General features: G+C 40.3%; 1 protein-coding gene across 1 annotated transcript in view; it reads left to right on the forward strand.

Annotated features, from left to right (window-relative positions):
• NCAPG (non-SMC condensin I complex subunit G) overlaps nt 1–16,902 on the forward strand; it is a 38,551-nt gene that overhangs the window by 16,340 nt on the left and 5,309 nt on the right. The window contains exons 9-18 of the mRNA XM_054028853.1: nt 1,760–1,900; nt 2,892–3,015; nt 3,660–3,749; nt 3,934–4,113; nt 4,660–4,770; nt 5,350–5,469; nt 7,248–7,487; nt 9,102–9,283; nt 13,804–13,978; nt 14,389–14,550. Of these exons, the coding sequence (XP_053884828.1) occupies nt 1,760–1,900; nt 2,892–3,015; nt 3,660–3,749; nt 3,934–4,113; nt 4,660–4,770; nt 5,350–5,469; nt 7,248–7,487; nt 9,102–9,283; nt 13,804–13,978; nt 14,389–14,550 (1,525 nt within the window). The remainder of the gene's footprint in view (nt 1–1,759; nt 1,901–2,891; nt 3,016–3,659; nt 3,750–3,933; nt 4,114–4,659; nt 4,771–5,349; nt 5,470–7,247; nt 7,488–9,101; nt 9,284–13,803; nt 13,979–14,388; nt 14,551–16,902) is intronic.

Consider the following 16,902-nt stretch of genomic DNA (forward strand, 5'->3'; position numbering starts at 1 on the left):
AGCTGCATTTTGCAATGGTTTCAGGTTTGGAATGGTGCCCATGGAACACAATCAGAAAAATAGTTGCACCCTCTTCTTTTACATCTTGTGTTATAATTTGTGCAGCTGTTGGTTTAAAGTGTCCTCCCACCCTTTCACTACTCCCTGTATTATTAGTATGGGTTTTGGAAAACCTAAACTACAGCACATGGGTGACACATGAGCCCCTCCTTCAGGGAGGCTAGCTGTGTGGCCCAGACCCTTGCACCCAAGATCCTACTCCTTGTCCCCTGGAGCCCCAGGTGGCCACCCCCGCCAAAGGAGCCCTGGACGAACTGTCCCAGGCCCCTGGCCGGCACCAGCACTGGGCCGCTGGGCCACCTCCGTGCCGGGCTGCCGGCCCCCAGCACCATTCCACCCCTAGCGCCAGGCCTCCAGATGACAGCAGAGCTGAGTTCCTTCTTGGGCACTGGCATGGGGGAGAGGACAGAGCAGGGGTTGGCTTAGTGGGGGGTTAGCCTTCCCTGGCCCATTATACCGGCCACCTATGCTACAACATGTTAAATCTGTTGTGAATTGTTTTAAAATATAACTTTAGTGTGGACTATGCTGCCCTTATCCATGCTCTAAGCTCTCACTTGTGAAGGTCTGTAACTGAATGACCCCAAATGCGTCCCCAAATGAGTACAAAGCTGCAAACAATTTTAAAAATGTTTGTCTTCCTCTTTTTGTAATGTCTGTAAGAGATGGAAAATCTTTTAACTGAATCACAATTTCTTCAGAAGTGTTTTCTTTGTAATGGTTGTTCTTCAGGCTAAAAATATTTTATCCTTGATTTTTTTCACAATTTTTTAAAGTTTTTGAGGGGAAAAAAATGGTTCAGACATTTGAGTATGAGGAAAGTGTGTATTGCAGGATGGGGAGCCACCCCATTATAAAGAAATTTTTAAAATTATTTTCTTTAGTAGAGCTAGCACTGAAATGATTAGATGTAGGAAGTTTAAGACTTAGTATTTGGCATAAAAATAGCCTTTACTGAAAGATGCCTGAGTGGTCTGGAAAAAATGTTGTTGATGACAGTATAGGTCACAAAGTGTGATTTTCAAGTTTTCTTTTGACGCTAAGGAATGCTCTGCAGAACATGTGTGCATAGCCAAGGAATAAAAATGTAGAGAAACACAGGTAGAGAAGAAAGTCAGGAAATGACCGAGGATACGTTTTGCCTTGTGAATATGGACTACCCATCTTTGCCAGCAAATTTTCAGTGTTCCTCTGTGGTGTTTGTTAGAATGGCCTACTGGGTACTTCTCATATAAATTACTTTCTTAGACTTGGTATATCTGGTATGCAGTATTCAATGCTATAGTTATACTAAATCTTTTTTTTTTTTGATTGCTCATTTATTTGAGAAATGGTGCATGTGTATTTAAAGATGGTTATGCCTACACATAAGGCAGAATTAAGCTTGCATATGCAAAATAAACTTTTGTCATTTTCTGACTCTAACGTTTATAGAGATCTCAATGTAGTTTTTTGTGGATTTCATACATTTAAGCTACTTTATTTGCATGTCTTATAAATGTTCATCCAGAATTGTATAAATCTTAAAAAAAAAAAAAAACAAAAAACATGAACAATGAACTTCAAATGTTTTATCATTAATGTATTGTGATAGTAAAAGATGTAACCTTTTGTTACACAGAAGTAGGAAGGAACACTTTTGTATTTTGACTTTGCAACAGAGATCCTGCATTTAGTGATGACTGTCCTTTGTGTTCAGTTACCTTCAGAACATGCCAGTTCTGAGTGAAGAACAAAGGGAAGATTTTTCCTGTATTGAAAACTTGCTGACAAAAGAATTTATAGGACAGCAGTTGATTCTTATTATAGGCTGCATGGATACCACTGAAGAGGGGGGAAGGTAAGCTTTGTAAAATTTTATGCATGTACAGGTTTGTTTTACTGACTTCTTAGCCTTTACTATGGAAACCCGCTTGCTTACATCTAGAATGTACTTCTAAAGAAAAAAATGTCAGCCAGTCAAAATATTACAGTTCTATGCTGGTTGCAAAAATGGCCTCACCTTGCTTAACAGGATTGCTTCTGAGTATATTCAGAGTCCTAGCTGCTTTCTTCAGTGGAACAATACATTTAAAATACTTCTGTTATTAATGCAGACCTAGTACCACCATGGGAGAGTGAATTAATTTATTTTCCATTCTGACTTGCTCATAATCACCAGAATTGTTGACTAAGTTCTAAGTAAATTGTGATATCAGAAAGAAAAAGGCATAGATTCCATTTTAGATTTCAAGCAGATTTTATTATTTTAACTGATACATTAAAACCATCTTTTTACCTGCAACTTGAACAACCTTGACATGGAAGTTATTGGGAGAGAATAAGCTTGAAAACCCACAATGCCACATTTTTCCTTTTTCCAGATACAACTGCACATTAATTAATATTGCAGGTGTGGCCGTCTTGTTTTGGTTTACTGCATTGTGCAGGCATTGAAGGAATAAAGTTATTTTGTACTATTAGACTAGTTAAGACATTTTGCACCTGGAAAGATGTGAGTTTTTAATTAAAGAACTTAAATGGAAGTGTTCTTCACTAATTATAAACAATGAGTGTTCCTACCCCCTCACTTTTATTTAGATAATAGGTCACACTTCATAGAAAATTTTGTGGCATCTGATAAAAGCAGAAGAAAATAATATTGAGTAAAAAAAATTGAATAATTCATTACTGTTCAGCTAAGAACAACCTAGTACTTTACTAGCAAATGTATTTCAAAATAAATAAAGTAGATTAAATCTTAGCTATTGAGTGTTTTTCCAGTGTTTTAAGAAAGGAGAGTGTAATTTGATAAACAGTAAAACTTTACTTTTAAAAAAACAACAACACAGGAAGCGTCTACTGGCCGTCTTGCAGGAGATTCTTATTCTACCTACTACTTCAACATCCCTTATATCTTCACTTGTTGAGAGATTGCTCAGCATTATCAAAGATGATGACAGGAGAATTCATACTGTAAGTAGTTTTATTTGTTTCTAGGCCATGTGACAGACAGCCTTGACAGATTTGTAATGGAAGTGGCAGCAACCACTATAGTTACCTTTGCAAAAACATGCCATTCTGGTCCTCTCTTCCAGTCTTGTCTCATTTTCACCATCCACCTTAAGAGATGTGAACTCTGAAGTTAAATAAGCCATGTGCACACCCACAATCTAGAATGTGTGCTTTCTGAATGTTGATGGATTGTTTTTGAAAATACCACTAAATTTAAAAAGTGGTGCCCTTTCACAAACTGCAGTATTTAATGTCTCCTAACTTGGCAGATCTCAACCAATTTTGACCAGAACATTCACAGGTCCTTACTCTTTATGAAGGCATCAGTTCTTTCTATCACATTTCCAGACTCAGCTAGCTACCAGGAAATTCTAGACCTCTTGCATGGTAGGGCAATATATTGGCAAAAAGGGTCACTAATCTTTTGGGGATTTATTATAGTAGTTTTATCTACTAAAGAAATCTGAATGAAAGCTCAGGATTTATGCAGAGGGATGACACTTTTTTAATGTTGAAAGTCCAGGTATATATGTCTATAGGATCTGAGAGGCAGACCAATGACAACAAGCAGTGTTAATAGCAATAACTTTTGCCTCCAATGTTAGGTTGCAGAAATTATCTCAGAGGTTCGTGAGCCCATTGTTACAGTTGACACTCCTATAGATGCAGCTGAAATAAGAAAGCAACAACTTAAGGTAAATGAATTGTAGGTAACTTACAGGAAATGGATACAGTGGCTATTTAATTTTATATACTTTTACAGACAGCACACTTCCAATATATGTGCTACTGACTAACTGATTTAGATAGTCTAGCATTTATTGTACAGCTAATTAAAATTAGTTACAATGTTGTGACTTTCATTTTCTGTGTATTTAGCTGGCTGAAATAAAAGTGAAACTTTTGGAAACAAAAGAAGCTTTGGAGGAATGTGTTACTCTGCAGGATTTTAATCGTGCATTGGTGTTAAAAGAGAAAATAACAGAGCTGGAATGCATCAAGAGTGATATGATAAAAGAAGCCGAACAGCCTGAAATTAAAGAAATGCGTGTGGAGAAGGTTCTACTTCCTTTTTTAACTCTCCTCCCTGCCCTCCACCCACCAAAAAAAGTGCTGGTTATGTTTTTATATCAGTGATATTTTAGTTCACTTTGCTTTTCAACTAACTGGTGAACAGGCCTGTGTCTTTTATTTAATTTTCTTTTGAAGCTGTTAATAGGCATTTCATTGTTTTTTATCCAGTTGTCAGTGTTTTGCATTTAAACTTCAAATGTAAATTATAATGTACTCTATCAAAAATGCTCTACAAAACTGCTGTTTTGTGCAGTTTATGTACTTTGAGGATATAATTAAAACTATTTTAAAAGGGGTTTTTATCCTACCTAAGTGCTCCTAGCCTTAAGTGAAAATTAATAACAAATGAACCACAAATTCAACTAACTGTAGTTCTATTTCATTTTCAGTCCTGTGGGTAGATATAACATTCTTTGATAGTGAGAATGTAGTGTAAAGAGAACATTTTACTTGCATAGAAAGACATGATTGTCTGTGTTTGTTTTTCTTTCTCCCATTCCTGATAAAGAAAATCTTTTTCTCTTCTTAAAGAATGATCCTGAAACGCTACTGAAGTGTTTACTGATGTGTTATGAACTCCTCAAGCAGATGTCCCTTTCTAAAGAAATAGGCCCAACAATGAATGGGATCATTGAATCCTTGGTATGTGGCAATAAGTAGTACAACTTTACAAGTATAAAAGATAGAAAATAGAAAAAATAAAATGAAAATAGAAACATTCGTAAGTATCATGGAAAATGGTGTAGTTCTTGTAATGTAACTTCACACAACATTTCTTGTAGTTGTCAATTTCTTTGTGCATATATGGGTGTCTCATCTTCTCTGTCAACATCTCAATCTCTGCTTTTGTATTTTGCATGTGTGATGTATTTTTGTATTCCTTTTATAAGCTACTGTATATACCTGTTCATTAACCTGTTCGTTTATTAAGCCGACCACCCAAAATGGATAGGTTAAAAATAGCAAAAACTGTATGACCCTTTCATAAGCCGACCCTATATTTCATGGTTTGGAAAATTTTGGCTTCCGGCTGTCAGGGTAAGCCGCTGGTGGGTCGGGAGTTGGCTCACTCGCTAGGTACAAAAGCACATGTAAATATGTTGCACTCTAGGTCCCTTAACATTTATTTTCTAATAACTTATTTTCAAACATGTCGTAGCAAGTATTTTGTTGTTCCAATATGTACATTTTAATCACAAAGAATCAAATTATTACTTTTAGATACTTCCTGGAATAACTAATGTGCATCCAGCTGTAAGAAATATGGCAGTTTTATGTTTGGGTTGCTGTGCCCTGCAGAACAAAGACTTTGCCAGTCAACACCTTGCATTGCTGCTACAGGTAAAAATTTTCTTAGTGATAAGAACTGGGTTGTTTGGCTGTGACTTTGTGAATAAAATTGGTCTTGTACCTGTGGCACATAATTCTAAATAAAATAGTACCTACTGTATATAGGACTTCAGCTGTGTTGGTTGAAGATTTAAAAAATAGTGACACATATATGTCGCTTACATCCCGGCTCTGCCACATACACTGACTTATGCTGATTGATCTAACTTCTCTCTGCCTCAGTTTTCCTCACCTGTAAAATGGGGTTCTTCAGTGTTGCTTACAAGACGTTGAGAAGCTTAATTCATAATATTTGTGACTTTCTTCTTTTTGTCCTATCTTGGGTATTATGTGAAAAAGAAAGGGGTCCTGGCTGCTCTAGGTGGTCTTCTCGACACTTTTTTTCCCAAATGCAAGTTGCATATGTCCATAGTGTGGAAAATGCTTCATGATTGGGGCTCTTCCCCCCCCCCCCCCCCCCGAGTTCAGGGCAGAACAAAAGGAGCTTAAATTAAACCTAAGGCCTCTAGAGTCACATGGACAATAGCAGATGAGTTTCTTGAACCGCTATTTATTTATTTATTTATAACATTCTTATATATTTATTTGTACTGTAGTAGCATTCAAAGGCCCTCATCAAAATAAGTGACCCATTGTATTAGGTGTTGACAAACATATAGGACAATATAGTCACTGACCAAGAGAATTTAGGGTAAAATTTTCAAAAGTGACGTAGGTACTTAGGAGCCTAAATCCCATTGACTTTCAGTGAGACTTAGACTCCTAAATCACTATAGAAAATGGAGCTTAAGAAGAAGTCACTGTTGAGAATGTTACCCTTAGCTATGTGTGTCTTCTTTCAGATTAGACTAATTTATGCAACTACACCTCTACCCCGATATAACGCTGTCCTCGGGAGCCAAAATATCTTTCCGCATTATAGGTGAAACTGTGTTATATCGAACTTCCTTTGATTCACCGGAGTGCGCAGCCCCACTCCCCCGGAGCACTGCTTTACCGTGTTATATCCGAATTCGTGTTATATCGGGTTGCGTTATGTCGGGGTAGAGGTGTATTTGAATTTATTACCATTCCATTACTTGTTGCGTCTTCTTTCAAATTCGACTGTAAACTGTTTGGGACAGGGATTATTGTTTTACATGAATAGTACTCAGCAGAGTGGGGTCCAGATTATGATTTGGGCCTTTGGGAGTTAGCAAAGTCCAAATAAGTTTGTTTTATTATTACTGCTTCCAAAATCGACACAATAGGACAGTAAGAATACATGGGATAAGGCCTCCCATTTGGATCAGGATGCCCTCCCCAATTGAAACCGCTATAAATAGGGCTGCACAGTTTTGAGCTGAACAAAGTAGGCTGATTGCATAGCTGGAGCTGAATGAATAATCTTATATAGCAACAGAGGGTTCTTACCCACGAAAGCTTATGCTCCCAGTACTTCTGTTAGTCTCAAAGGTGCCACAGGACCCTCTGTTGTTTTTTACAGATTCAGACTAACACGGCTACCCCTCTGATACTAATCTTATATAGTTCAACCTCAGATTTTATTCCAAACTTGGTTTCATTTTTGAGCGCTCAGGTTGCTTTTTCATACTGTTCTAAAGTTTGGGGAGATTCCACTTAGTATAGGTGAATTGTGTGATCTTTGGGTAATCTCAGTCACTGATTTAGGAGTTAAATATTGTCAGCTCTTTGTTTTTAACAAAACTTTTCATTGAGTGATGTACCATAGAAATATAGATCTTTTTCCCCCTGTTTACAAAACCTAGGTTTTACAAATTGATGATATTAAGGTAAAGCGAAGTGCTTTAAAGGCAGTCTTTGACCAGCTGATGTTATTTGGGATAGAAACATTCAAAGCAAAAAAAGACAATGATTCTCACAGTGAAGAAACAGAGATTAGAAAAAGAGATTGTGAAGAGGAGGAGACTAAAATAAAAGAATTGGAAGAAGAGACTGCCACTGTTCACAACCTCCTACAACTTCTTTCCAGTTTCTTAGACAGCGAGGTAAGTTATCTATGAAATGCCGTCAGTCTGCTCTTCTACATCTTTTTTGTTACAAAAGTAAAAATTTGTATATAATTGTACATGAGTAACCTTACTTTCTTCCCAAACACTTCTGCATGTTTATATTCTTGGATCAGATGCCCAGTGTATTGAGATTTCAGGAACTGCTTATAGATTTAAATTTGAATGAAAATTGCATGTGCACTGTTGAGTACTGCACAGAAGTCTATAAATAGGGCTGCTGTTCTGCCATGGTTTCTTTAGAAAACTCCATAGTACTCCTGATGAAAATATGAGAGACATTCCTTTAAGACCCAGATAACTTTATTTTCCCATAAAAGGTCATTAGGCTAGATTCTCGGGTGATGTAAATTGGCATAGCTCCATTTAAATCATTAATAATAACTAGAACAGCTTGTGATAACGAGGATATCCATGTGAATACAGTAGTATCTATACCGGAGCAGACTTATTTAAACACTACTCCAATCCATTTTTATAAATTGTTTTCTGTACTTTGCAAGAGGAGGAAATTACTTCATCACTCTTGGAGGAGTTAAAGCTGCCATTGTGAGTTCACTGGGTCTGGTTTTTGAGTCGTAGTATTCTGTTCCTGTTCTCTGCTACCCTCCCACATAACTCATGGCACTAACTAGGCATCTCCCCCAGGTTTTCAGTGGTTTTGTTTCAGTTACAGTTATATACCCAGTTCTTTCTGAAAACATCAAATTGTGACCTTTTGTAAGGAAAAAAAGAAAAGGTGTACGTGCCTTCTGATGGATTGTATTCCTCATTATTATTTTCTGTTTTATATCAATTTTTCAGTAAGCTACTTTTAGATCTTGGTCACCTTGTGTGATTGGCTTTTTCACCATGTAGCCTTCTTGTAAGTAGTCTTAGGATAACTATACTGGGACTTGACTTGAAAACTGGCTCCTACTTTAGACCTACTGGTCTCCTTCCTTCCTTTGGGAAACCACTCACAAACTTTTTGAAACTCTGCAAGTAGATGGATAAGAGCAAATATGAAGCCTCATCAGTGAGTTTGAACTAAATAAGGAGAAATGGATGCAAACTACTAGTGTTTGAGTATTTGACAACTTCCAAAGAAGTGTGATTAACTGCATCCCTGGCATTACTAAAACTGTCAATCCTCCATGCCTTTCGTAGCTGTACAAGAGCAATGAAATGGCAGGATTGCTGTAGCAAAGTTTTGTGTGTTCTGAAATCCATTTTTTCACTAGTGAGTGAAAAGCCTTTTTCACTTTTAACTGGGTTGGAAATGGATTGGAAATTAAGAAGTTGTTTTATTTTTCCAGTATGTTAGCTGTAGGTTTCATGATAGAGATTTGAGGCTCCTGAATTCTATTAGTGTGGATTTGGATATCATTCATTTTACATTTACAGTAACTTACAAGTGTCTGGAGGATGCTATTTTAAGAGTTTCACTGACACTAAGGATGCAACTCTGAGCCTGCATTGAGGTTGTCGGTGGTGTAGGCATATAGCCACATGAACCTCAGTGTAAGATTGGGGCTTTACTTTTCAATTAACTAATGTGTATCAGTCAAAGGACTGTACTTCTGTCTCTGATCCAGTCTTTCTTTACTTAAGTTTTCAGAACTCAGGACAGAAGCTGCAGAAGGCCTGGCCAAGTTGATGTTCTCTGGAAGGTTAATTAGTGCCAAACTTCTTTCTCGTCTCATTTTGTTGTGGTATAATCCAGTGACAGAAGAGGATACTCAACTTAGACACTGTCTGGGAGTTTTCTTCCCTTTATTTGCTTATGCAAATAGGTATGAGCTTTTTAAAATCTGATGTTGAAATCATACATTGTTTTTTCTTTCTTTTCTAGGTTGTAGTTTTACCTGATTTTGTTCTTGTGATTCCCATACGTTTTGTATGTGGGATGTACTACGTAATTATGATACAGTAGCCTAAGAAAATAAGGACAGCATTGTCGAACCTGAGTACTTAAAATTAGACACCTAAATAAATGGCCTAATTTTTCAATAGGTCTGAGCACCTGCAGTTCGCATTTGTTTCATTGGGAGTTGTCGCATCTCAATGACTCTGAAATCGGGGCACGTTTAAGTGCCTAACTATGTGCTTAAAGGTTTAATTTACAGCCTCCTAAGAAGGTAAGGTGATCATTTTCATGCTCCCTCTTGAGACAGTTAAAATAGTAATAGTGTGTATCTATTTGCACACGAAGATTCATTTATTCCTTTGCGCTGCATTAGTATATGGCAATCAACACTGATCACTCCACTGTTTTGGTTACATCTGGGACATACCTAGAAATAAAATCCACACCTTCGTATTTTTTTTAACGGAGGGTTCTTCGACGCTTAGCTAGACAGTCGGCCGTAGCGATCGTTCGCCATTTGGCCCATTCCTGCACAACCGCAAAGGCTTGACGCCCAGAGTATGCAACATCAGAACAGACTTGATGAACCCATGTATTAGGGGATCTGCTTCTGGGCCGCCTCCACCCCTCACTTGGTGGAATTTTATCCCGGATTTTACAAGCTACCGAGAGAACGGCGTTTGCTGGAATGTCTTGTGGCATACTTGCGACATGTCCGAAAAGCATGAGGTGCTGCCTGCGAACAATGGCCCTAGTAGTCTGTAGACCCGAACAACCATAAACATCTGCATTACAAATGAAGTCATTCCACTGTATGCCCAGTATACAACATTGACATTCTGTGTGGAAAGTCTCCAGCTTTGTCCAATCTGCGTTGTGTAGTGTCCATGTTTCGCAGCCCTACAACAGTATGGGAAGAATACAGCTTGAATAAATCCTGAACTTGGTTGTCATACTAAGATGATGTTGATTCCATATCCATTGTAAACGGCCCATGGCAGATGCTGTGATGCCAATCCAATGGAGAACCTCTGTGTGAGAATTGGAGGAGCTGGTAAGTATAGAACCCAAATAGCAAAAGATGGAAACTGTTTTGTTGTTCAAAGAGATGGAGTTGCTGGTGGACCTGGGCCTAAATTTTGCAGTATTGTCTTTGACCATGAAACATGGAGACCAATCTTATCTGACTCCTCCACATGCTGGAGTGCCTCACGAAACCTGTTGGGGCTCTGTATTAAAAGAACAACATCATCAGCATAGTCAAGGTCTGTGAGTGAGAAATCATCGATTTCAATGCCTATGGATCTGACGGAATGCTGCATTATGAAATCCATTGTCTGACAAAGAGTGCAGGGGCCAGAATGCAACTCTGCCTAACACCAGGTACTGATTTAAAAGGCGCTGACATCCGGTTCCCCAGACTAACACGGGCAGTGGTTCCATTATGCAGCTCTCTAATGAAGTCCAGCAGAGTGGTAGGGACACCTATACCCTCTAAGGCCTTCGTTAAGGCAACACGGTCTACTGAATCAAATGCAGCCTTAAGATCAACATACGCTATATGCAGGGGCTTCCTGAACTCATGATGTATCTCCGACAACAAGCGAAGGGCCAAAATGACATCCAGTGTGAACCTGTTCCTCGTAAAACCTGACTGTTGGGGATGATGCTTCCAATGTAGGAAAGACACCAGGCATGCCAGCAAAACATGCAAAAACACCTTCCCTGGAACGGAGAGCATGGTGATCGGCCTGTAGCTCTTACATTCACTGTGCGGTCCCTTGCCCTTAGAGTGAGATCACAATACCGTCCTTCCAGGCGGTTGGCAGGGTTCCGTTCTCCACACCAGATGAAAGATGTCCAGAAGTGATTCTGCTCCAGGATCAACAGCACAGTGCAGCTGCTCTGAGGGGATGCCATAAGCACTGGCTGCGCGTCTGTTTTTCAGTTTAGAGATGGCACACGTCACTTCATCCAATGTTGGTGCATCAGTACAAATGTCTGGATCCGGAACCGCAGTGACTGCCAGATCATCCAGCTCTGAACAAGCGGCAGCTGGAAGATGGTTCAGGACACTGCGATAATGTTCCACCCAGCGTGAGAGAATGTCATCATGTGATGACATGTCATTCAGGATGCCGTTTGTAATGACTACCTCTTGATCGCTGAGGTTACGAATGGCACGGAATGCTGGCTTCAAGTCGCCCCTGGCTAAGCCGAATTTGACGACATCCACCACTTGATTATAATATGCCTCGCGATGACGGAGTTCCAGGGTGTTAAATTTTCACTTCAGCTGATTACAAGTGCGCTTATCACGCTGGCGGGCTGCAGACTTCAATTTCATTATCTGGAAGGCCTTCTCTGATAGCCATGGTCGGCGTGCTGGATGCCTATAGCCAGTCGTCTACTTAGCAGATTGGTTGAAGGTAGAAGTGAACAGGGACCAGGGAACCTCCACGTCATCTGGCAGATTAGCTAGAGCTGAGAATCTGTTGCTGATGTCAATACAAAACCTGTTGGCTAAACCTGGCACACGGGAGTGTGTCAATATCAAATTTAATCATCATCGCAGAGGATTTACCTGCTCATTGGAGCATCTACACCGTACAGGTGACCACTAGAAGGTGATCTGTGTTTGCCGTGCATTCCGCACCATGATATACTCTACAGGAGGCGAAGAGACGTCTATCGCGTGTAATGATGTGGTCCAACTCTGTCTGAGTGACGTCATCGTGAGAGATCCATGACATCTGATGTATGCGTCACCACTTGAACCATGACCCAAGAATGGAAAGATTCTGGGAGGCACAGAATGTAAGCAAGCGGCGAGAATGATCATTGGGTGTGCCTGAACCATAATGACCAATGACCTGTTCAAATCCGGTTTGCAGGGAGCCATAACTGCATTTAGGTCACCCAGGATCACGAGATCATCATGGGGCAAGACTGTGCATACTAGATGTTCCAATTGCTCATAGAAATGTTCTTTAACTGAGTCAGCAGATTCCTCTATCTGCGCATAGATTACTATGACAGTGAGATAACCGTGCCGATGTTTAAGACGTGCAGTGAGGGTTGGAGTGGAATAAATCTCTTCTAGTCTTTTGAAATTCCCTTTTATCTCCTTTTGTCCTTTTTTTTTTTTTTTTAACTGGTGCCTGTGAAACTGCTTTGGGAGCTCTGATCCAACTCTTTATTGAATTTCTTAAGGAAGAGATAATATAAACAGAATTATTTTTACTTGTTTATGCTGCTGAGCACTGCAGCCAGGCATTGAAATGTCACTGAAGGAACACTAGCAGTGGAACTTCAAAAGGAAACAGACAAACTGACCTTAGTGCTCAGCAGCTGTGTAGAGGAAACAGTTGGGCTCCTGTTTTAAATAATTAAATTACCCTGTATTGAAAATCCTGAATCTGCTATTTGTTTTTGTGGGGCAGAGGGAGGTTGGTTGGGGAGAGGGAAAGGTGAGGTTTAAATAAACACAACAAAAATGTGGCAGACTTAAACTCCCCTCCTTTCCTTCTCTGCCACTGAAAAAATATGACTGGCTACTCTTTGAGTGGCAGTTTGTGGCTAGCTAGTATAAAAGCTAAATTGGGAATATTAAATAGTTACTAATCTATTTTTTACAATAAAAAGTGAATTTAAAGTTTCTGTTAGACTACTAAAAGGACAGTTGAATTAATTGGGGGTGGGGAGAGGGAAATTGTGGTGGGGGAAAAACCCTTAATTTCCTATCATTACTCTGTCAAGAGCAGGAATAAGTCACTTTATTGAGAGGATAATTTTTCACGTAACTTCTGTTGAGTCCAGTATCAAAGTGAAACTAGGATATATGTCTTCAGTGTCCTGCAATCTGGAATAATGGGCTCTGACCTCTGTGATTAGTTCTTCTACATGTGAGCAGGTTATCTGGTCTTATTGAGACACATTCTCTGGTTGCAGTTATATTGGCAAGAGGAGTCTGAAATCTTTATCTTTGAACATTAGTCTTACGGTATATCCCACCAAGTCAAGGTCATTCTTTGTTCCAGAGTCACCACTATTAAAAATGCAATTGTGTATGTGCTATTGTGGCATTGAATGTACCTTCTCTAATAGGGGGATGCTAATGTACTTCCTTGGTTATCATCCCTTTGAAGCCACCCCTCTGCCCCCGAACTCTGGAGAGTTGCGAACTGGATTCTTCAGGGACCAACAGACAGAGAAAGGATTGTTGGATAAATAACCTGGATTTAAACTGGCTCAGGGCCTTCTTACTGATCCAGCAAACAGACAGGACCCCTGGTCCATGGTGGGCCCCAATCCTTAGGATGGGATTGGAAGGTTTGGGTCTACTGAGGCCCCACAAAACACTGTGCTAGTTCTGAGCTGAGGCTTTGATGAACTTCTGATCACATTTTCGTTTTGTGTTACTAGCATTTGCCTCTTTTAAAACAGGACTAATCAGGAATGTTTTGAGGAAGCCTTTCTTCCAACTCTGCGAACACTGTTTAATGCTCCTGCATCTTCACCCTTGGCTGAAGTAGATATTGCTAATGTTTCTGAACTGTTAGTGGACCTGACAAGACCAAGTGGACTGAATCCTCAGGCCAAAAAGTCCCAGGATTACCAAGTATGTAGATTATGGCTGATGGGGTGCTACTTTGATGTTTGTGGCTAGAGATTGCATCCCAACAACCCAGCTACTGCTATCACTCTGTGAAGATTTCTCCCTTTGAGACTCCTGCATAAGAGGGAAGGAGAGAGATCATCCCAAGTGACCTGTCTCTAGCTAAAGCATGTGGCTAAAGCAACACCACCGTACTTAATTTACCAGCGGTTATTGTTTGCTCCCCTGTGTGTGTGTGTGTGTGTGCGCACGTGCACGTACATAAATTGGCACACATACTTAAAATGCTGCTTTTTGAGAAACTTTACTTTTTGCCATTTAATATAGCTGATTGGATACTTACGTTAGGTACACGGTCTTCTCATGTAAATAACTTTCAACCAACTTTCAGAATATTCTTACAATTTTTCCAGGATTTAACAGTGCATGATAGCTTAGCCGTGAAAATCTGCAATGAGATCTTGATAGACCCAACTGCACCAGATGTTCGTATTTATGCGAAAGCCTTGAGTTCATTAGAACTCAGCAAATATTTCACAAAAGATCTTCTGGTTCTACTTGATGAGATCCTTGAGGTAGGTAGTATACAAATAAATTGTGTTACATTGCTCTTGGTACTTTTTTAATAGCTAAAAATTTAGTATCCCAGTAGTATTCCATAGTTTGTTTTTTAGTTATTTAACAAAGAATCTGTGTAAACTATAATACTAATCAGGATGGAATTATTTTTGTTTTAATCAGGATAGTTATATTTTAAACAAATCTAATTAAAAATGAGTAAATCTGTGGGCTGAGATCACTATGAACTATGTTGTTAAAATACAATGAACCATTTCAACCAGTGCAATAAGTTGAAGCAACGTGCCATGTTTTTCATGTCATCACAGTAAGGTTTACGATAGATGTGCTGCAGCTTATTTTATCACATGTAAATAAAATTGAAGATAGTCCTTTACAACTTGGACTATAGAATAGAATCATAGAAGATTAGGGTTGGAATTGACCTCAAGAGGTCATCTAGTCCAACCCCTGCTCAAAACAGGGCCAATCCCAACTAAATCATCCCAGGCAGGGCTTTGTCAAGCCAGGCCTTAAAAACTTCTAAGGATGGAGAGTCCACCACCTCCTTAGGTAACCCATTTCAGTGCATCACCACCCTCCAAGTGAAATAGGTTTTTTCTAATATCCAACCTAGACCTCCCTCACTGCTACTTGAGACCATTGCTCCTTGTTCTGTTATCTGCCACCACTGAGAACAGCCTAGCTCCATCCTCTCTGGAACTACCCCTTCAGGTGGTTGAAGGCTGTTATCAAATCCCCCCTCATTCTTCTCTTGTGCAGACTAAATAAGCCCAGTTCCCTCAGCCTCTCCTCATAAACCATGTGCCGCAGCCCCCTAATCATTTTTGTTGCCCTCTGCTGGGCTTTCTCCAATTTTCCACATCATTTCTGTAGTGGGGGGCCCAAAACTGGACGCAATACTCCAGATGTGGCCTCACCAGTGCCGAATAGAGAGGAATAATCACTTCCCTCGATCTGCTAGCAATGCTCCTACTAATGCAGCCCAATATGCCGTTAGCCTTCTTGGCAACAAGGGCTCATGGCTCTGCAATCACATCTCCACCAACTCCTTTAGCACCCTCGGATGCAGCGCATCCGGCCCCATGGATTTGTATCACCTCCACCGCTTTCCCCATATCCACAGAGCCAGTTATCTCCTCATAGAAGGCAATCAGGTTAGTCAGGCATGACTTGCCCTTGGTGAATCCATGTTCACTATTCCTGATCACCTTCCTCTCCTCCAAGTGCTTCAAAATGGATTCCTTGAGGATCTGCTCCATGTTTTTTCCAGGGACTGAGGTGAGGCTGACCGGTCTGTAGTTCCCCAGATTCTCCTTCTTCCCTTTTTTAAAGATGGGCACTATATTTGCCTTTTTCCAATCGTCCGGGACCTCCCCCAATCGCCACGAGTTATCAAAGATAATGGCCAATGGCTCTGCAATCACGTCAGCCAAATCCCTCAGCATCCTCAGATGCATTAGATCTGGCCCCATGGACTTGTGCATGTCCAGCTTTTCTAAATAGTCCTTAACCTGTTCTTTCATCACTGAGGGCTGCTCACCTCCTCCCCATACTGTGCTGCTCAGTGCAGCAGTCTGGCAGCTGACCTTGTCTGTGAAGACCGAGGCAAAAAAAGCATTGAGTATTTCAGCTTTTTCCAGATCATCTGTCACTAGGTAGCCTCCCCCATTCAGTAAGGTTCCCACACTTTCCCTGACCACCTTCTTGTTGCTATCATACCTGTAGAAACCCTTCTTGTTACCCTTCATATCCCTTGCTAGCTGCAACTCCAATTGTGCTTTGGCCTTCCTGATTACACCCCTGCATGCATGAACAATATTTTTATACTCCTCCCTATCATCTGTCCAAGTTTCCACTTTTTGTAAGCTTCCTTTTTGTGTTTAAGCTCACCGAAGGTTTCTCTGTGAAGCCAAGCTGGTTGCCTGCCATATTTACTATTTCTGCATATTGGGATGGTTTCTTCCTGCGCCCTCAATAAGGCTTCTTTAAAATACAGCCAGCTCTCCTGGACTCCTTTCCCCCTCAGATTACCCTTCCAGTAATGAGAACTAATTTGCCTTCTTTGAGTGGCCTTAGGACTATTGTGGTATTACACTATTACCTGTGTGTCATGGGGTGGGATGGCCCTTTTAAGGGATGTGGGCTTAGCCCCACCTGGTACTAGTTGCCTTCCAGGTAGAGGGTTTGAGGCCAGGGCTTAGGCGATGGCCAGTAGGTCACCTTGTCCTCAGATAAAAGGCCAGCAAGCAGGAAGTCTTTTCCAGAAGACCATGATCAGGGAATGGGGGGGAAGGGTTCTCTGCACCAACTAGGTGGAAGATCTGGCTGGAGATATCTGCTGTGGG

This window comes from Malaclemys terrapin, chromosome 5, assembly GCF_027887155.1.
Source record: "Malaclemys terrapin pileata isolate rMalTer1 chromosome 5, rMalTer1.hap1, whole genome shotgun sequence".
In the NCBI taxonomy this organism is placed as follows: Eukaryota; Metazoa; Chordata; order Testudines; family Emydidae; genus Malaclemys; species Malaclemys terrapin.